Source organism: Theobroma cacao, chromosome 3 (assembly GCF_000208745.1).
Source record: "Theobroma cacao cultivar B97-61/B2 chromosome 3, Criollo_cocoa_genome_V2, whole genome shotgun sequence".
In the NCBI taxonomy this organism is placed as follows: domain Eukaryota; kingdom Viridiplantae; phylum Streptophyta; class Magnoliopsida; order Malvales; family Malvaceae; genus Theobroma; species Theobroma cacao.
In genome coordinates, this window is record NC_030852.1 from 33,023,359 (window position 1) to 33,044,155 (window position 20,797).

At 35.7% G+C, this 20,797-nt stretch overlaps 3 protein-coding genes and 1 long non-coding RNA gene across 7 annotated transcripts; 2 read left to right on the forward strand and 2 right to left on the reverse strand.

The window, feature by feature from the left end:
- LOC18606320 (auxin-responsive protein SAUR36) lies at window positions 7,631-8,674 on the forward strand. Its single transcript, XM_007039868.2, has one exon. It carries the CDS (start codon window positions 7,949-7,951, stop codon window positions 8,438-8,440), a length of 492 nt encoding a protein of 163 aa, XP_007039930.2. The 5' UTR covers window positions 7,631-7,948; the 3' UTR covers window positions 8,441-8,674.
- On the reverse strand, window positions 12,407-17,538 carry LOC18606321 (vacuolar-processing enzyme). Its single transcript, XM_018117356.1, has 9 exons — window positions 16,950-17,538; window positions 16,454-16,618; window positions 14,941-15,097; window positions 14,511-14,596; window positions 14,222-14,421; window positions 13,878-13,926; window positions 13,562-13,765; window positions 12,941-13,144; window positions 12,407-12,853 (listed from the first exon to the last, which is right to left on the reverse strand). The coding sequence occupies exons 1-9, from the start codon at window positions 17,169-17,171 to the stop codon at window positions 12,671-12,673; spliced, it is 1,470 nt and encodes a 489-aa protein (XP_017972845.1). The 5' UTR covers window positions 17,172-17,538; the 3' UTR covers window positions 12,407-12,670.
- LOC108661343 lies at window positions 17,366-18,019 on the forward strand. Its single transcript, XR_001927100.1, has 2 exons — window positions 17,366-17,413; window positions 17,532-18,019. It is a non-coding gene; the product is annotated as an uncharacterized LOC108661343 (long non-coding RNA).
- Window positions 18,347-20,759, reverse strand: LOC18606322 (NADH dehydrogenase (ubiquinone) complex I, assembly factor 6). Of its 4 annotated transcripts, none has more exons than XM_018117359.1 (2): window positions 20,443-20,759; window positions 18,347-19,586 (listed from the first exon to the last, which is right to left on the reverse strand). In XM_018117359.1, the coding sequence occupies exon 2, from the start codon at window positions 19,527-19,529 to the stop codon at window positions 18,732-18,734; it is 798 nt and encodes a 265-aa protein (XP_017972848.1). In that variant the 5' UTR covers window positions 19,530-19,586; window positions 20,443-20,759; the 3' UTR covers window positions 18,347-18,731. The 4 variants fall into 4 exon arrangements, with proteins under 4 accessions (XP_017972848.1, XP_017972847.1, XP_007039932.1 ...); XM_018117358.1 differs by having other exon boundaries at window positions 18,347-19,647; XM_007039870.2 differs by having other exon boundaries at window positions 18,347-19,658.

Below are 20,797 nucleotides of genomic sequence, written 5' to 3' on the forward strand. Positions count from 1 at the left end.
ATTAATCCAAAATAAGTATATATTTTGTATTTAATCTACAAGATATGTAGTGGCAAATACATCCAGGAAATGCAGAATTGGTTTAATCTTTGTTCTTTTTCGATGGACTTTTGGACTTTGGAGCAGCAAAAGCAATATTACCTGTAAACTCCATGCATGCAACTTGAAGTTTCCATATGACATGGCAAACAAAAGTTGAATTTGTTTTCCTGTCTGTAATCATATATATATTGAAATTAGTACACTTGATCAGCTGCCCTTACATATCCCTTTCTCAAACTTCAAACTTCGAGCATGATTGACATTTTACACGCCGCTGATCATCGTCAATTATAAGACAAACAATGTTTTGTCTTGTTACCATCTCTTGTTGATTGGATTAATTAACCATTTAACAAAGTCAACATTCGTTCCAGGGAAAAGAAAACAGAGCAACAAAACGGGGTCAGACTTCATCAATTTTGGTCTTGATTTGTCTCCAGTGAACAAGATTGCCAAAATAAATTTGTGGGTAGAGTGAGGTGCAACCATGGCCGCAGCTCAAGTTGGTGGAGGTAGGACTGAATAAGATCAAAATTGGTGAATAGAGTCAACTGAGATGCTGTTCGCATGATAGCAGCGGGACCCTGGACCTTTCTATTGATATTTCCTAGTAGTTAATGTGGTAAACATGAGCAAGCTTTTAAGCTATTATCAATCTAAACCATCAAATCTCATTTTATAAAAGCTAATCAAGATCATTTTCTTATTATTGAAGCAAAATTTGCTTATGAGCAGTTATTGTGGGAAGCAAGCGAGAAATAAAAAATGCTAGAAAGTTTATCGCAATAATTAGCATTTGGAGGACAACAGTATTCATACGTAGAGCACACGGAAGTCCGAAATCGGAATAGTACACCACTTTCCTTGAAAGAATTATGTGTGGATCCTTATTGCCTCACCTAAAGTCGAATTTTTGTGGGAGCAAATATTTCTTTTAATAAAACGGGGGAAAAGGAAACTTATGCCTCACTGCCAGTCTATAAGGACTAGAAGAGGCCCAGGAGATGGCCCATCAACCAACCATAGATAACATAACGTAACACTCTCTTTTTTTCTCTGACTAGAAAAGCCAGGTTGCCCTGTCTGTTGCTTTTCCTCAAAGGCCCTTGAGGCTTGAAGGGCACTCTCGTGCTCTCAAGAGCATTGGCTTTTGCCTGTGCGCTGTGAAGTGTGTGAACCGTTACAAAAGGGATGGCGCTGCAGAGTAGAGCTCTCTTTTTTCTTTTTTTACCTCAAGGTACATGATATTGAATAAAAAGTTGGGAGTTGTCCCACAAAGCAGTTACAGTTGAGAAGAAGCAATCCTTCTAGGGACTGTTGTGTGGGGCTTCCCCTAGGATAAGGCCAGCATTGCAAATGTAGGATAATCCTTATGTAAGGCGATTTTCCCTATAGACAATGCATAATGCATTCACATTTGAACTAGAAGGGAACAAGGTTTTTGCTGTTCTCTCTCCAGTTCCCTAACCACGGTAGCCACTCCCTTTGTATCTACGGATGTATAATTTGGTAATTCCATGGAGCTTAACAAAATGAAATGGATTCGAATCAAACCCAAAGAAAATGTCATGAACGGAAAGCATATTATTACATTTTCGAAAACAGGGGATCAAATCTTTAATTTTTTTTTTTGAATATTCTACGATACATTGCCTGCAGATTATTGTTAATATTAGTACTTACCGAATTATGGACAAATGTTAAAGAGAAAATTGTGACAAATAACCTTCCTCATAAGCCCAATTCAAAAATATAATTTTTTATAATTTTAACTACTTTTGATCAATTTTTGGTATGACTTAACAATAATACTCTTTAAACAATTTCAGATAAATTAAAATGGTTTCAGTTTTCTCTTTCCTGCCATCCAGATAAAAATTTTAAAATTAAATCTCGATTTCTCTCTCTACTCAAATATGTCTATCTCGCCATCCAATTCGCAGATATAACATCAAGCTCTTTCTTATCTTGTTTTATTTTTTTGGATGGTAGATCTTAAGGTTTTTAAGGGCGATGAACAACGATTTTGCTCAGGGAGAAAGAATAGCTAAAGCATGTTTGATAGATTTTATGGTGGTTCACGATTTTGTTGTGTTTGTGATTGGGATGATTGTTAAGCATGTTTACTAGAGATTTTGATTTTTTATGAGATTTTGAGTTGAAATTGTTCAGGGAATATTTTGTAAAAAGGGTATATTTTGTTTGTATATAAGGGGAGTGAGCAAGACCTCCCGATAGGGATATATTTTCTCTTACTTAGGAGGGTTATGAAGTTTTGTAACCTATCTTTTATCAAATGCACAATTTCATGGCTTAGCAAAAAAAAAAAAATGTGTTTTAGGTTCTTGAGTTTATTGGTTTATTCATAGAACTCAAAAATTAAGTTTACTGATTTTTAAGTATTGCGTGACTTAATCACCGTGTGACTAGTTTTAGTCATTACGTGATTGGTTTTAGACATTACGTGACTAGTTTTTATACATTGCGTGATTGATATTTAAGCAATGCCTAAGTCACACAATACCTTACTAACTAGTCACGCAATGCCTTACTAACAAGTCATGCAATGCTTATCAACTAGTTATGTAATGCCTTATCAGAAACTAGTCAAGCAATGCCTTATCAAAAATTAGTCACGCAATATCCAAAGTTAGTCACGCAATGCCTATCAACTAGTCAAGCAATGTCTTATCAAAAATTAATCACGCAATGCCTTATCAAAAACTAGTCACGCAATGCCTAAATTTAGTCACGCAATGCCTTATCAGAAACTAGTCACGTAATGTCTTATCAAAAATCAGTCACGTAATGCCCAAATTCAATCACGCAATATCCACAGTCAGTCACGCAATGTCTAAAAACTAGTAACATAATTCTCAAAAATCATCAAAACTACTGAATTCCATTTAACAAGATCAACAACTTCAAACAATACACCATATTCTATTTAACAACATAATTAACAAATATGAATGCTCAAAATGTTCGAAAGTTTTTCTTCATATATCAAAAATCACTCTAAAATGTTAAAAAATACTTAAAACGATCACAGATTTTCTTCATGTATCAAAAACTACTTCAAAATGCTCAAAATGCTTAAACTTTTTTCTTTCTGGTAAGAAATACTCTAGAGATGAATAGTCTGATGAGGAAAACTCAAAAAATATGAGTAAGTTTGAGGCGTAAACCTAAACATACTTGACCCGTTAATAGGTTTCAGGTTGAGGCGCAGAGTCTAATGAATTGGTCGATTTCATTAAAGACAATTTTGTCTAATTTTTTTTTCTCTTTGTTAAAAACAGATAAAATTATAAGAAAGACCATTCTTAAAAACACCTTATGCCTCAGGGCCATTTATGAAAAATACTTAATGTTAAACTAATCATTTTTCTTTTGTTGTTTATGTTTATCTTCCAACGTTCCTAGAAAATGATATTATCCATCTCTATTGTCTTTCACCTTTTTTTCTTTTTCTTTTTCTTTGTTCAGAACAAAAGTCTAAATGACAACTTCACAGAACGTTATCAAATGTTACCCTCACATATAGATAAAAAGATACTTAATTTGATGTTGTTGGGTACGTTGAAAGACCTATAGGGGTGGTTTTCCTAATGATGTTGTAGCTTAATAATCATAACCAAGGTGATGAACATGTAATTATATATTTGCAAACGTAACCAGACAACGCATATGGTGTGTTAAGAACTTGAAATCATTTGAAAATTTCACTACAAACCACATCAGCAATCAGTTAAGATGCCCTCACGCCCTTTGTGAACAAATAAACATCCCCTATCCCCAACCAAAAGAAAGGCCACAGAAATGGTCCAGCAAGTTTCTGGCCCAAATATTAACTGGGCCAATGATTTATGGACCAAATTAGGAGCATTCAATGCTATACTGAGTATCTGACACGTTCTGCCTCCACTCCTTATATTCGATCTTTGGAATGATATATCTTTGTTGGACCAAATCCTGTCGAATCAAGCAGTTCCAATGTCAATTCTTTTTTTTTAAGTTATAAATAGAAGTGGAACTTGTTGCAAATGTTCAGTCCGATTCTGCAATGATTGATTTTCAAGCATTTAGCTAAGGTGGCTTATCAAATTATATATCTTACCCATCATTTGCAACCCTACTGAATTGAACCAAGTTTAGAGCAGCTCGCCAACAACTCTGTTTTACTTACAATCTTTTTATGTTCTTAGGATCATCTAATTGTAAATATGATATTCATATAGGTTGGGAGGGGGCGATAATTATAGTAACAAATCCATCAAAACCTTAAGTTTCAAGGCTTAGTTAGGTATAGGATGATTACCAACCATGAATAAGTGTTGGTGTCTGCAGAGGTCTAACCATCATCATCTTGGAAATCTTGTAAATTTTGCAAGATTAAAAATGCTACTTTTAAACTGCTCAACTAAGTCAATAAATTATTTAAAATTGTTTTCTTATAGTAATTCCAGAGCGAAATCGACCCCTGATGCAATAATCTCCCACCAACAGGAATCTTATAACTTGGCTCCAAGGCCTTTCAACAGATTATGGGCAGATTAGTCTTATTATTTTGTTGTTATTAGTTTTATTAGTTAACAAATCTGAATACCTAATATGTTGTTTAGTGTACTATATTTGTTAAGTAACAATATTCCAAACTTAATTGCCTATGGTACCAAGCAGTTGATGTTTTCTCTATTTTACAAGAGGAACGTTATAACTGACGAGTAATATCTCTGCGCCTCTTTCCTTTATTTTTAAGTGTCATATGCTTTTTAGAGTTGATTTTATGCCATATTTTTCATATTGCTATCATTTCAAAAATATTATTATAACGTCATGTTGTAATTTGGTTTTCCACACCATTTAAGTTTTATGTAAATTATACATTAAACCACGTTAGTTTCAAGTAACTTGTAAGTCGTAACCCATGTGAAAATCAGTTGATTCGCTCATCATTTTCATAGTAAATAAATATATAATTTTTTTGAGAGCTGTAAAAATAAACTGCAATGGTTATAAGGACACAGTTTCATTGTATAAAAAAATTTGGAAGAAATAAAGCTGAAACTTTTCAATTAGCAATGTCACGTTGTGGTTTATAATTTGTGTCCACGTATTAGATTAATATTCTATTATTATACCAAGTATAAAATTAATATGGTGCCATGAAGTATCACAGCAGATCTTAAGGTCCATGCACAGTGGAGGAACAACAAACTGGCAAATCGGGATGTACCCCTTTGTCTACTTGTCCAAGCTAATTAATTATCTGGCGATTCCAACCATAATTATCTAAGCAATTTGTCCCCATTAACCTTTGCAATTCAAGTAGTTTAATAAAAGGAAGCAGACAAATTAGTGTATGATTAATGTTTTATCCTTATAAATTAATCTAATCAGCTATCATATAGAGTCAAGATCCTAATACAATAAAAGAATTGGCTGCATTTTTGTCACCATTGGGAGCAGATGTCATGTTGGAAAAAAAAGTAGCTAGTCCATATATTCCAAATATATATGGCAGCTAACTTTTTGCGTTAGATTCAAATATGGAAATGGAATTCAGTGGCTTAAAGGATTTGGCATTCGTGTAACCTTTGTTCTCTTCTTCAAGTCCCAAATGGTTGTATTCTCCTCTGCCTAATCGAAATTTTATGGTGGAAAAATCAACGCAAGTCTCATCAAATTTACAGAAAAGGTTAAAAGTAGAATTGGGGTACAAAAGGAGTACTTTCTCTTGGTCATAAAACCCTCTACTTCTTATGTGAATGTCTATTCTGTTTATATATATAATAATCATAGGATTCTACTCAAATGTCCTTCACGAAAGGAAAGTATAACCATACATATGGATGGAAAAAGCATGATTAAACATACGAAAATAAAATATAAAATAAAAAGTATCTGATGTCTCATGGACTCTTTATTGTATACTAGGGTTTATCAAAGACTCAACCAATCAAATGCAAGAATTCTTTTTGGGGGGGAACAGTGCTTAACGTTTAAAAGTTAATGATATCATCAAAGGAAAGAATGTAGCTTCTTTCAAGTTTCCTCCAATGTCATGGTAAGATTGACAGAGCCAGACGGCTTAATCCCCATTGCCTGCTACATCTTTTGTTTTCGAGCAATAACGTTATTTTTGTGCTCCCATGAGTCAGTTACATGCACTAAAAACGACACTACAATTTGCAGAACAAAAGCCTTGCCTTACGCCTTCCATGTTTTCTTGTCTTCTGGTCTAACCAATTTCCGTTCGCTATTTCATGCACAAGCACGGTTGTCTCTCCTCCCTCACCTGTCGAAGGACGGCTCTTAATTTCTTGGTTTTGGAATGGAAAATTTCGGCATTAGACTTATATACCAAAAGTGAGAAAAACATTTTGCTTTAATTAAAGGGACACGTGTGTGGTTCTCTTGAGACATGGACGTCCCAAGCGTCTGTAGCTAAAACGTTTTTGCGTGTGGTCCATTGTTCCAAAATTCCATATGTTTAATATGATCAACACTTTCCAACAAAAATCTTTATATCAAAATAAGAAACGACTACTGAAAAAAAAATGCTACTATAACTTTTTTAACTATTTTTTCTTCTTTTTTTTTTTAAAAAAATGGACTTTCAATTTAAAAACTAGTTATATATTTCAATTTCAATTATGTCGTCCTACTTTGTTACAATTCTCTTAGATCAATTAATGAAAATTAGTGAATCAGAAGGAATTTATGAAATTTTTGCTTACTAAGAACCTAGATATCTTGAATTCAATATTTAATTGATTATTGGAAAGAACCAAAACACTGTACCAAAAAAAGTACTACCTTGTTAACCCAGAGTAACTGCAAAATTGTTCATTACCCAGAAAAAGTCTATTAAGACTTTACTGATAATCATTACGTGTTAATTAGATTTTAATGTAAAATTAATTATGGGGAAGTTATGAATAATTGTTAATAATTAATTAAACTGATCAATTAATTCAAATCCTGGCTCTCCGGGACACCTAAGAGCCTCAATCGGGCTGTTCGCCCGATCCTTGACGTCCTTGGTTTAATTTGATAGCAACAGCCAACAAGGCCTTTGATATTTTATATGAGAAGGATATTAAACCCCTTTTGGTTAAATTTGTCTGATTTTTTTGCTAAAAGGAGTCAAGAAAATGCAATTATTTGTCAAATAGGTTGAAAAATATACCTAAATCAAATTACGATTTTAATACTTGGCTTGAAGAAACAAAATCCCATGTGTTACGATTATTTAGAGTAATGCTATTTTTAGATAAATAGAATAAAATTTTCAACATGACAATCCCAATAAAATTAATCCGAAATTATGGACTTTTAATACTAATACTTTTGAGCTCTGATATGTGGGATTGCATATGCCTCAATTTGAAACCCATGTTATCCTCACATAATTGAGGTTAGAATTCCAATATTTATATGTGGTACAAACTTGGTAACACCTCAAAACAAGAAAATTTTTAATTTACTTTATTTTGTTTTTTTCTGTCCCACGCTTCCGAGCATCAGCGCGTGCCCGGTGCCGACCATACCATATCTTTTTATGCACCTCTCTTTTCTTACGCTAGTCTGACAACTCAAAAGTCTCCTATATAAACATCTCTCAATCTCCCACCGTCCGAACCTTATTCTGTCATACTTCAAACTCGAATTCAGGTATTCATCCACTGCCCAAAACCACCAGGGTCAACACTTCTTCTTTTCCTATAAAACCAAACTCAGAAACCTGAAAAATAAAATAAGAACAAGGAACAGAGGCATTGCTTTGACCCTTGTCTGAAAACAGACATCAGTAGCCAGTCTAGCGAAAACCCATTTCCCAAATCAGATTTTAACACTACCCATTTGATTATATTTCATTTTTTTTCTTGACAAAAATATTATGAAGAAGATTAGAGGGTTCAAGCTTGGACGCAAGCTAGTGAAGGTTTTCAAGTGGATAATCCGACCCAGAAGAAGAATCTACAGGAACAGTGTCTTGAGTCCTCCAACCCGAAGGTACAATCCGTTATCCAGAATCTGCTCTTTTGCGAGGTTTCTTCGACGTGGAACCAAGGGGCTGTGTAATTCGAATGCGGATCCGGGTTTCATCCAATTGGGTGAGGAGGGAGTGAAGCGGGTTGGAGTGCCGAAGGGGCATCTTGCCGTGTACGTTGGCGATTCAGAAGGTGACACGACCAGGGTGGTAGTGCCCGTAATTTATTTTAATCACCCGCTATTTGCGGAGCTGTTGAAGGAAGCCGAGCGGGTTTACGGGTATAATCATTCCGGAGGGATCACGTTGCCCTGCGGGATATCGGAGTTTGAGAAGGTGAAGATGAGAATTGCCGATTGGGAACATTGCCGACGGAAACCACACCGTCGTTATTTGTAATGATATTTTTTCCCTTTATTTTATGGTGGATAAAAATTTGATTCATCTAATTTTTGTGAATATAGGATGTCTATGATTTTTTCTTTTGGAGGCTCTATTCTCGCTCGCTCTCTGTCTTCTTACATTTTTATCTTCTTTTCTTTTTTAACCATTCCCAAGTCCCAAAGGCCCAAGTGAAATTTTTTGGGCATAATTTACGAGAATCACTGCACGAAGGCTCCTTCCTTTTTCTTCTGTTTTTTTTTTCCTGCTTTTCCATTTTTCTAATTTCATTGGTGATAGCTAAGCTCATTTCCAGGTTAGCTTTATATTATTGCTTATTAATTGTTACTACAAATCCAACCTTATCTTATTGGCTATTCGTGCAAAATAGCTACAATGCACCGTATAAGTAAACGAGAATTGTGATCGTCTTTCATACTGATTGTTTTGAGCCTTATCTTTTGCTTTTCTACTTTAAATGTCTTTCTACAGTTTAATACTCTGTTCCCTTAAATACATAGGAATCTCCTCATACTATGTGCGTTGAAAAGTAGTTTGTTGTCTATTTATTTAGATAAGAACTTTTAGCATTTTATAAAACATTAAAATGCTGTTAGAGTGAGTAAGTTTGACGTGATATTGGAAAATATTATTCAATTTTAAAACCTAACATGATTCATAAAATCAAAGGGAAAAAATTTATTTGCTCACGAAAAACAGACCCATGTGCAAGCTTGACACACTAAAGAGAAAAAAAAAATAATTGTTAGATTAGTATGTGAAGCCCGAGCAACACAATGATGGGAGTTGGTTAAGCTACATAAACTAAATAATTACGATTGGCATTATCCAAATACAAGAATCAACGTGTCCCGACAGATGAAGATTATTTAAATAAGCTCAAAAGCAGGAAAGATAAATCTAAAACTTGGTCCTCGGCTAGCCAAAAGGGCAGTAAACTAGGAAAGATAAATTCATGGAATCGTAGACGGAAGCTTGCTAGTGTTGTAAATAGTAGTAAGATGGAACTGAGAAATGATACAAAAAGCCGCAAGAGTTTTAGATTTTGATGCCGGCAATGAGTAAACTCAAAGTTAACGGCAGGAGCGTGCCATTCAAGGCATAGAATTGAAGCACGATTGGATTCTTTTAATAAGGATGTGTTCCTTTATATGATTGAAAGGTGATCAAGAATTCCATTTTTTCTTTTGGCAGGAAACTTTGATGCTTTATGGACTTTTATTTATGGCTATGCTTTGTGGGAGAGAGCACAGCAGCTCTGTCGTGGTGGGCTCTAAAGAGAAAGTCCATGTTCATCTCTTAAGATTTTACTCGAATAAACTCTATAGCTTTTTAGCATTGGTTTTTCAGGCCACTAAAGAAAACCCTGGATATTGGAAAGAGCCTGGTTTAGATCAGCAATTCTCCAGGTTTTTAGCATTGACCATGACCATTTCATAGTCCGTTTAAGAATGGTCAATGGTATAGGTATCCTTTAAAATGAGATACCCAGGCCTAACGTATGTCAGCTCTCTCCAAGCAATATCATTATATAGATTGCTTTGGATACATCGTGCAGTTTTCGCTATTATCAAAGCAAGGAATTGAGGGGGAAAAAGCAAAAGAAATTCTAGGTTTAGTCAAACAAAAAGATAAGAAATTAAATAGTTAAACAAATTTGATTTTCATTTTTCTTTGAAGAGAGGATCTTTGTCAAACTTTCAACCCCTGATTTGGGGCTAGATGATGATCCCACCAGGAGACCAAGCATAGATTGAATTAGTTAGGATTTAACATGTGAAATGGAGAAATCGGTCCGCAGTTGCTGCCAAAGTCTCAAGAAAACAACACTTACAATTGATGGATGTCTATCAAATAATTGTTTCCCACTTCATCAAGATCAAGAAATTAATCGACTCTATCAACATCATAGCTTTCTTTTGATTGCAAAAATACAAAGTCAATCCAATTAAAATTTTAAGGCCATCGATTATTCCCATTATCCAAAATGATAAAATTTACTGTTAGGTTCTACCATAAGTTTTAACTCAAGTTCTAGGTCAATTCCTCAAAGAATTGTTTTCTTAGTCAATGTAATATTAATAACAATATTTATCTCTTTACAATTTATAATTTAAAACTAAATTTAGTGTCTATAATTTAAAGATTCAAAGAGATATCAACATTTGACTCATTAAATAATATATAATTTTTTTTGTTTAAAGAGTATGAGTTTGAATCTCCATTCTATCTAAAAAAATCACCAAAGAGAGACTCAAACCATTTATCCTATCATTACTAATTACTTAAATTGACTATTATCTTGAATTATTCAAGTTTAATGGTTGAAACTTCTGCATGCTTTGAATATGTTTCTGTTCTTTCATACTTGGAAGAACTACTATAATATAAATATATATATATAAACTAAGTGCAAGTATGTGGAAAGTTTATCCAAGTTAGAATTTGTCCCACGAATTGTGAAAATCAAAGTGGGGTTTCAATATCTCAGTGTGCGTGACAAGTGTCACCAGTCCATTTCATTTAAGTCAATTATGATGAATTCTCTTCTATATTCGGACTCTGCGTATAGATGGAATATAAGAGAATATAAAGCTACAATTGAAACTTTTTCTTTCTTCCTTTTTTATTAATTATTTTTTGTCAAATCGCTCGTTTAAATAACGAAATTAATCTTAAATGTAAACTATTTAATAAAAATAAAATTTTTAAATATTAGAGACCAAATTAAATTCAAGTAGCACATGTATATTTAACTTATTATATAAATATAATGCTCTTTGTAAATTCTTATAATCTCCTGAAATCGGTTGATTACTTATTGAATACTTTTTATCTTATTTAATGTGATTGCAAAATCTTTAAATCAATATCATCATCTAAAAGATTTACAGTTTAAAATATGATCTTATGCGTTATAATTAGATGCGCTTGTTGTCATTGCTAAAATACGAGGGACAAGCCTAGAATGCCCCTTAAGGCAGCGATGAGTGGGTCAACGATCAAAGAAACTGGAGCTCAAAGACTAGAATTTCCAAACCCCCTTAACCATATGGGTGCTTAACTATTTAAAATACAGGGCCAGATTTTGGTAAGCTTGCAAGTATGGCAGCAACTCTAGGTCCCCTTTGATTAACGTTGAAATCATTTTTTGGTCCCCTATCTCCTTCTGTGTAGAACATAGAGAGAAATATAGGAGAAAGCAAGGAAACCTTATTTGCCAGTTGTCCAGAACTTAAAAGAATAACATCAGGTGATCATAGACATGAGAGATTGGGGGACCAAAGTCCACTAGTAGAGCTGAAAGAGGCAATAACGTGGCTATAGCCTTAACCTATAATTCAGGCCTCTCCCTCTATCCTGCTAGGTCTTCGCTACTCGATCGTTATTGTCATAATTGATCTTAACTTGGTCCATATAAATGAGAACCTCAAAGTATGTGACCCCAACTTGGCCCCAATTTGGGCCGTTACAGATCCCATACCCCCATCTCTTTCACCTTGTTTCTGGATATTCACCAGCATAAACGTTAAACAAGTATGGATCCACAAGGCCGAATTTCTGCCTTACCTCGTTAAACCGTTAAAATTTAAGTCCCTAACCAAAATTCCCCACTAGTCCAACTAGACCATAAAGTAGAAAAAGACTCCTAATCTTGGTTTATTCCGACTTCACCCCTCATGGCCGAGGTAAGCTGGGTGAGGCGAGGCTATAGATGTGGATTCACCCAATACCTAGTCCATTTTTGACTTTTAGACTGGCTTATCTTTGGAAGTTGAAGTTCAGTTCTCAATTAGCAAAGTTTGGACGTCAACATGCCCATGGACCCAAATTTTGGCAATTCCGATCACGGAGAGCTTCCCTCAATGCTTAAGCCCAAGGCTCAGCTGCCCAAGCCCAAGCTGTCACAGGCCTCCTCTTGTCTTTGAAGAGAAGGAACTCACCCTGTGGCCATAGACTATGTTTTATAAATTACTGCTACTACTTTTATTAGTGCTACTATTTTGTATTCAATGTACATTAATATCAATTAATACGGTAAAAGAGTTCTTTCTGTTTACCTTGCTTTACCTACTTATGCATAAGCTTCATCTCTAAACAACTGCTAGGTAGCTACAATCATATATGCAGGAGAGAAGTGCAACTAGCAGAAATCCAAACATATAACACTAATTTTGGAAGATTCAGATATAATGGTAGCAAGTCCTTTGTGCATATTTTCCACAATCAAGCGCTATAGCCTTGATTTGAGGGATGCCACTGCCTTGTATCATGGCCGCTGCATGCAGCAACACAAGCTTGCTCCATTAAGGATTGGGAAACACCACTGTTGCAAAGGTTGGCGAATGCCCGCATGTGTTTCATGCCGTATTGGGTTAGTAACCCACAGTGTGTTTCAAACAAGCGAACCTGGAATGAAAGGTTTGGTTATGACCAACGAAGAAAGGAGACTAATTCAATTTTGAGAAGACAGTTAAGAGGAAAAGGGACTGATACCATGGATTTCAAGCACTGCCAGTCATCAACAAGGGGCAAACCAGGTTCCCTGACAGAGTTGAGAACGCCAGAACCTTTTGCTGGTCCATACAAGAGTGTTCCAATCAAGTCAATGCTGCCATCCAAATGGATCCTATGTCTGATAGTCTCAGTAATCTGTCTGAGTATTTCTGTCTTCTTTGATCCATCTTCTGAATTTTTGTACTGTATAACAAATAAAATGACCAACATGGATATCAAGTTCAATGAGATATTATTTTGTAATTTAAACAAGGGACTGAATTTCAGTACTAGTCAAGAAAGTGTTTCCGATATTATTTTGTAATTTAAACAAGGGACTGAATTTCAGTACTAGTCAAGAAAGTGTTTCCTCCTTTTATTTACTCTTCTAAATAGCTAGCCTTGTTAGGAAATGAGGGCTTCTGATTAGTCAGTTTAAGAATGCAAATCTCTTTTTGAGTTTTGATGAAACAACAAAGTCCAATTACAAATTTCATAGAACGATTTATAAGAGATTTAGCCAAGCAAAACTTCACTTAGGTATAAGGAGAAGTATAAAGATCCAATGCAATGTGACATTCTATGGTTAGAGGCTGAGAAAAGAATAGAGCCCAAGCTCACCATATGCCATAAAAAAAGAATATCTGCATCTCTCTGGTTAACAGCTTCCATGTGGGTCAATTCATTTGGAGGAAAGTTTTCGCTAGAAGGATCAAAACCTTGATACGAACAAAGTTTTTCAGCTTTAATGCTTGCATTCCCGTATTCCATCACATGCGATCCGCCTAAAGTGTAAGAGTTGAAATTGGAAGTCCGTTCCCTTACCTGCATAATGAGAATTCAAGAATTTCGTACGATAGTATTTTCCACTAAAGAGTTCAGCTGACCATAAGTGAGAAAACAACTCCAAAATTTGCTGAAAATTTGTTATGCTTACGGTTTCATACTGTTGCTTTACAGTTTCCCTCTTCAGATTGTGAGTTTCACTGCAGATCATAGGAGTATAAAAGAGCTAATGAGCACAACTCATTTGAGACACTAACTGAAATAAAACATCTACTACTGGTAATAATACCTACTTTGAGATCAAGATTCTTATATCATAACCGGAAAAGTGCTTTCCTCAAAAAACTAGATAAGGGAAAAATAGTTGGAACTGTGACAAAAACACATTCAACTAGAAAATCCCATGAATGTAAAGATCAAACAGCTTGTTACTAATCGCCTTTGTTGAAGCTGATTTGTGATCTGAAAAAAGTTCAAAGGAGAGTAACCACATACCTGTCCTCCATCCAAGCCACACTGTACAAATCTCCTAAACAAGTGGTATACTCTGGAGGTGGAGAAGGTTCCATCCCAGGACAATAAGTTCCCCAACTACTCTCTTGCGCATTCGATGCTGTTGTTACATAAATGTTAAGATCTTTGGGCATTATGCCTTCAAAGACACTCCCACTTTCACAAGCTTCTACATATATAACCTGGTGGCATCAGAAATGCAATGTAAAAGATCATGGAATATGTCCAAGCGCAGAGCACGAGTAATTTTGGAGTTAAGAAGATCTCTTACCATCTCTTTGTAGCTTCCCGCTGCATGTTTCTTCTTCAAGACATCAAGAAAATCCATTGCATACAGAAATGGCAAATTTGGCATCCCTAGAATCAAATATCAAATCAATTAGACCTTTAAGGCTTTTTTAACTTCTTTGGTGGGTATTTTTACATGCATCTTAAGTCTATGTTCTCAAGGACAAATATTAAACGGAGTTCAGATACAGCTTGGGATTTTATATAATCAGCTGCGATGGTACTACTAGTTTCATACAGAAGGTTATTTTAATATCATATATGCCAATCACAATTCTTGTATTTCAGCAAAGTTAGCAGAAGCTTGCCTCTCTTTTTAAACTTCTCATGGCGATTAGGTCTTATTTGGTTGAAACAAGTGGCTAGACGGAGTATATATAAATGATGCAGCACAAACAAAGTCTTTAACATACCAAGAACTCCAGGGCCTCCATGGTCCGAGTAGAATAGAAATATTCTATCATTGGGTTTGCTATCAACAACCTTTCCACTTCCTCCACTCAGAGCACTTTTATTACCAAGAAGTACTGCATACAGATTTGCTGCGGTAACATGCACACCCGTGTAATCCTAACATTATGATCCCATCAATACGGTCAATATGGTTATATTACAGTAAATTCAAATGATCAAATTTACAACCTTAAGCTCATCTATTAAAGCTTCCCCACTAAGTTAGAACATGCCTCACAAGTAAAAAGGTGACAAAACCTATTGATGATCAATGTATTTTGATCAGCCACCTAGTTGGTAACTTCTGGATTTCAGAAAGAGCTATTGTTCTGGACCTAATGAAGTGTGAATCCTCAGATAAGATGGTTGAAAACATCCACGTGAATTCAGGATTAAATAATAAATTCCAGGTTACTCAAACAAGAGATCCATCCAAGTAGCTAATCATTAGTCAAAATTAATTTGTAATCATTAATCATTTTATTTTCTTAGATTTAACATGGGTAGAACTTTGAGAAGGAGGCGAAGGGAAAGAGTGAGGCAGGCGGGGGAGCCACAAACAAGCACATACATAAAACAGAAGGAAATCACAAATCTACAAGCATCAAGTCATTTACAGGGCACTATTAGCGGGCTTTACAAGTAAATTTCATGTTCTCATTCTTATCCTTTGTCAGCTATTTTCCTTTGGAATTTTTTAACTAACAGCAGGCTTAAACATCAATTCTCTCTATCTGAAATGTCTTCTTCCCTTTGTTTTTTGGCGAAAGTTTACTGTTCCTGTCCAATTATAGTAGCTTTTTTTATGCAACCACTTTGGGGAGAGTGACATTAGATTGTTCATCCCTATGTTAATAAATTTTATGTGCAAGTCTACAAATAAATGACACCCATTATAATTAAATTAGGTCCTAGGATTACATCCATTAATCTAACCACTATATTTCAAAAGCAGCAATAATGACAAAAGGTCCACTCATTTTTATCACAATCAAAGTGGCCCATAACTATCAAATTGATGTCAGACGACATGAAAAGCAACCAAACAGCTCACAACACCACTAATCATGATTAGATTAATTTTATAAACTGAAACAGTTCGATTATGCTAAACTAATCTATGATCCCTATATTTTACAGGTATATGCCACAGATATTTTTCTCATTTTTTGCATAAATTATCTGCCTGTCCCTTCAGATTTTTTTCTTATTTTATACAACAAAATTCCTGCCCGTAAAACTTAAATGCTTGAGTCATCTCAACTCAAGTAAACCTCAAATTTCTAGATCATTCCTAATCCAAGTAAAACCCTGGATGCTCAAGTCATCCTTAGCAAATCAAGTGTACTAGATAATGAATCTAAGAGCTTAAGATTAAGTTTGGTACGATAGAGACTGAAGAGAATGCCCACATACCAAGATATTATCTAAACTGGCCCCTTTATTATTGTTGAGTGAAAGGATTGTTATTACCTTAGGCACGCCAGCATAAACATCATCGCCTTTGGGATGGTTGATGATGACTCCTGGCCTCGGATTCAGCTTATGCATGGCTATGTCATCGTACATAAACACCACTATGTTCTCTTCCTTCAATCCTCCTTTCCTTAACAGCTGATAGGCGTGGCATACATCTGCCTGTCCTTGCACCCAAAAAAGGTTTATGTCCCATTTAGACAAAACTAACCAGTGTTATTACACATTTAACATACAGTACCACTACGCCCATCACTAAGGGAAAAAAATAGTAAAGATTTGAAAACACTAGTATATCTTTTTGCCAAGGAGAGAGAGAGAAGAAGAAGTGAAAAAGGAAAGAATTCAAGAAAGCAAAGAGAATTTTTAATTCCTCATAGTGCAGATTTATTTTAAAAGAAAAAATGAAAGCATGTAAGGCTGGTGCTTGATCCTTTTGTCAGTCCATAGAAAAGAATTCAAACCTTATTATAAGTTGATACTAATGCTTTACCTGATGCCTGTAATTAGCATAGCCAGATGAACCAGCCACCAGAACAGCCCATCTTGTTCCAAGTTGCTGATCATCTACATCTTGCGGTTCATCTATGTCTGTAGACAGCCGGATTCCAGACTCCCACTGATTCAACCGGGCGGCTCGTCCTGCTTCAAAAAGTAATAATAACACTAGAAGTAAAGATAGGTACTTGATGAAAACCGAATCTTGTTTTGCCATGGATATTACAAGTAAATAGTGAATCCAGTTCAAGAAAACCGTGAACAAGTAAGAGGAGAAGGAAACGAAAGGAAGTGGAAACTGATGCTTGAAGGGAAAGCAGGGATGAAGAATGGAGTCCGGGAGAGAGTCTTAAAGTGAAGGTGGTAAAGCCGTGTGAGATGCCATGCAAAATAGGAGGTTGACACGTGTGGAATAGTTGCAGAACTGTGGGTCCAAAAATCTACTGCTTGAAACAAATGGTCGGTTTTGTTTTTTTTTTTTTTTTTTTTTTCTATATTTGTGAAGATGCATATGCTGTTGTCTTCTGTCAGTAGTTGATTTTTCTTCTGGGCTTTACTTTCTTCTACTTCTTGTCAGGGAAAGGGTAGCAGTTTCCATGGGACTAATACTAAAAGTGATACAATGAGAAGTTAAAACTTGGTTGGATATGACTCATGTTAAAAAGTTTCCCCCAAATTCCGCAAGTAAAGTTTGGTCTGTTAAGATTTGTGTATCTGAGAAAAAGATTATGCAGGCAAAAAAGGTATTGTACCAGTACCAAACTCCGATTAGATCAAAGTATATGCTGCCAGATACTTTGATATTCTTCTCCTGGAAAGGAGTTTTACGGGGCTAAAAAGTGGTAATTTAAGGGAAGCTGTTACACCTCTACCTATTACGTTATGCAATTTGTCTTTCTTTAGATTAGAAATTCAGGGAAGATGTATGAAATGTGATGCTGGTCAAATAAGGCTATTGTTCAAGCCAAACAATAAATAAGTAAAGAAATAAATGATTACAATCTCGATCATCACAAAGCTGGAGTAAGCTCAGCAGCTTTGATCCTCTAGCGTTTTGAAATTTTATTCCTTTAGTCCACTGTTTTCTGTTTGTTTGTACTCTACAAATATCTGTTTTAATTAATTCTCTCTAAGTACGATTGGTCGGTTTGGACTTTTAGTTGTTAGTCCGAAAGTTTTCATTACGTTGAAAATAAAAATGGTCTTTCTTTCACATTATTAGCCTAAAGAATAAATAGCCGCTTGTGGTCTTCCAATAAGCAGATCTTTTAAAATCTATTCTTCTCCTCTGATTGGAAGATTTCATCCCATTGCTTGTACAATTCTTCCGATAAAGATTAGCCTAACCATTGTCAATTATCAACTGACTATAATTCACTAATTATTCCGAGATATTGTGTAGAAGAAACAAATACAAGCTTTCTCTCACCGAAACATCTCGACATGAAATCCTTGGAAGCAAAAGTTCTACTAGTGGCAGACAAACCATAACTGCCTCTGTTCATTCACTTGGAAGACAAGTTAATCCTCCAACCTGTAAATTGCATACGCTAAGCCATCTATGATTATTAAACTTCCAAATGATATCACGTAAGAGAGTTTTAGAATCATGCCAAATAAGTCATAAAGGAGCACAAAGTTAGCTTTTAACATGTTTCATGGGGACACCCAATCCCCTTATTGTGAAAGAACAAATACAACAAAGCTCTTGCTTCTGGTTTCCTTTGCCGCCTGCTGAAAAGTTATCCACGCAACAGACACGGTAAAGATAGAAGTTTCAATATTTGCCCCGCCATGAATACCACTTCAATTTCAATTGGAACGACAGTGGAGGTTTACCCAGAATCCCTCTTGCTAACCTTGAATCAAACACATCGAACTGTACACGACTGAGGGAATCCAACAGAACTTGGGCGGGCACAGCTGGTAGAAGTGCTTTACGAGCCTCAGAGGGAACAGCGTCTGCTAATTCACGAGCTTTCAGCAAATGTGCATTGGCTGCTGATGCAATTTCAAAAACCGCATCACATAAGCCCTCACGAGAATCCAAGTGTATCTCTGATCGACCTCCCTCCTTAACTAGCAGCCCATGCTTGGCTGCCACTTTAGCTGGTATGTAAGAAAAGTGACGGTTGCGGCTAGCATGGTATGGCAGCGACTTAAGTAGCAAAAGAAGGCCACTTGCCTTACCAACATGCGATGCTGCATGGTCAACTGCAGTGGACCTGATACCACCAGCTTGAAGAGTCATGTATAGAAGAGTTGATGCTGTATTCTCTGCATATTTCTCTAAGTCCTCAATACTCTCTGGTAGGTCAGTAGCCTCTCTACTTGCATCATTGATCCGAGCTTCCACTAACCGTTTTAACCAAGCCTTGCTAATTTTACTTTCAGATATCACTGAGGAGAGGGCCTGTGCTGTTGGGTGTTCAATCAATTTGTTAGCATAAATTTTGTCAATGGCTTCTTGCCACCAGACAAGGCGCATGAGACCAATCTTGGGATCAGAAGCAACATCCATAGCTCTGGCAGTTTCAACATTGAAGGCGCGGAGTGCAAATGCAGCCTTTCGCATGTTAGGGGGAAGCTCAAGAAGGCAGAGGTAATGATGATAATCATAGCAACGCACTTGCTGTACACAGTAGGAGAAAGCTGCCCGTAAGCTACTAGAAACACCGTTCATCAAATCCCTACTGTGGTTCCCCTACAATGCATTACTACATTAATGGAAAAACCAAATAATGCTTCCAAGACAATTTCTGTAACTCCGTCGTCAACGAGTATTTTCGATTGATAAAGCAAGCTGATGAAAAATAGAGAAAGAAGATCCTAAATATTTATTTCAGATATCTCTCAAGAAGTGACCAATTTCTAAGACCAATTTCTCATTTGTCCCATAAATGCAATGATTTTAACTTTTATGTTCATAAAATTAAACTTAAAAAAGAAAAGATGAAAAGCAGCGAAGATCACAAACTACATAAGAATAGATAAAAGCACCTTAATGCAGGCAATCTATGGCAGGTTACAAATCCAGGTAAAAGATATTGGAGTTGACTGTAAGCACTGATACAAGGTGAGCTTATTCAATTAATAAACAAATCCATTAATAGATGGATTGGGGTGGAAATCTGTCCAGCTTAAAAACAACGGGCACCCAGAAACCAACATTGACTGTAAGCCATTTGCATCCAAAAATTTATTCCAACTTTCACAATGAAGAAGGAATTAGGGAATATGGGATTTCTGAATCTTAAACAAACTTACGCATTTAACTTTTAGCTATTGCACAGAACAAAGCAAGTATCGTAGAAACAGAGTAAATCGAGAACTGATAATTCTTAGTGTTTGAGACATTTCATCGAACGTGCTCAATGCATTAAAAAAACTGGCACATCTTGATCCAACATTAAAACAACTGAATTCCCGATTTCATCCCTCGCAAGAAATTATAAGAGGAAAGAAAGGGGATAAACTGGAAAGCATACCGAGAGTGATCTAAGCGTTTCAAATGGAACTAGAAAGCCAGAGAAAGAACGCGGCGAGCAAAGCAAGCAGTTGTTCGTCTCGTAGGGAAGCCAGACCAACAACAGAAACGGTAGAGATTTTGGGGGAATGCGTTTACCTTCGATAAAACGACGCCGTTGGAGAGCTTTTGAACTTTGCAGACGATTAAAGCCAGTTAATTTTAACTTTTAAGATGGCTTTTAACAGCCTCTTTTCCCAATTCGTTTAAATTTTCAACGCCACAAGTGTAAAAGAATAAACTACTAGTTCAATTAGTTAGTTCTTCGGACATCATAATCTTCAACTTTCATTATTCCTCAGCCCATTACGCTAAAA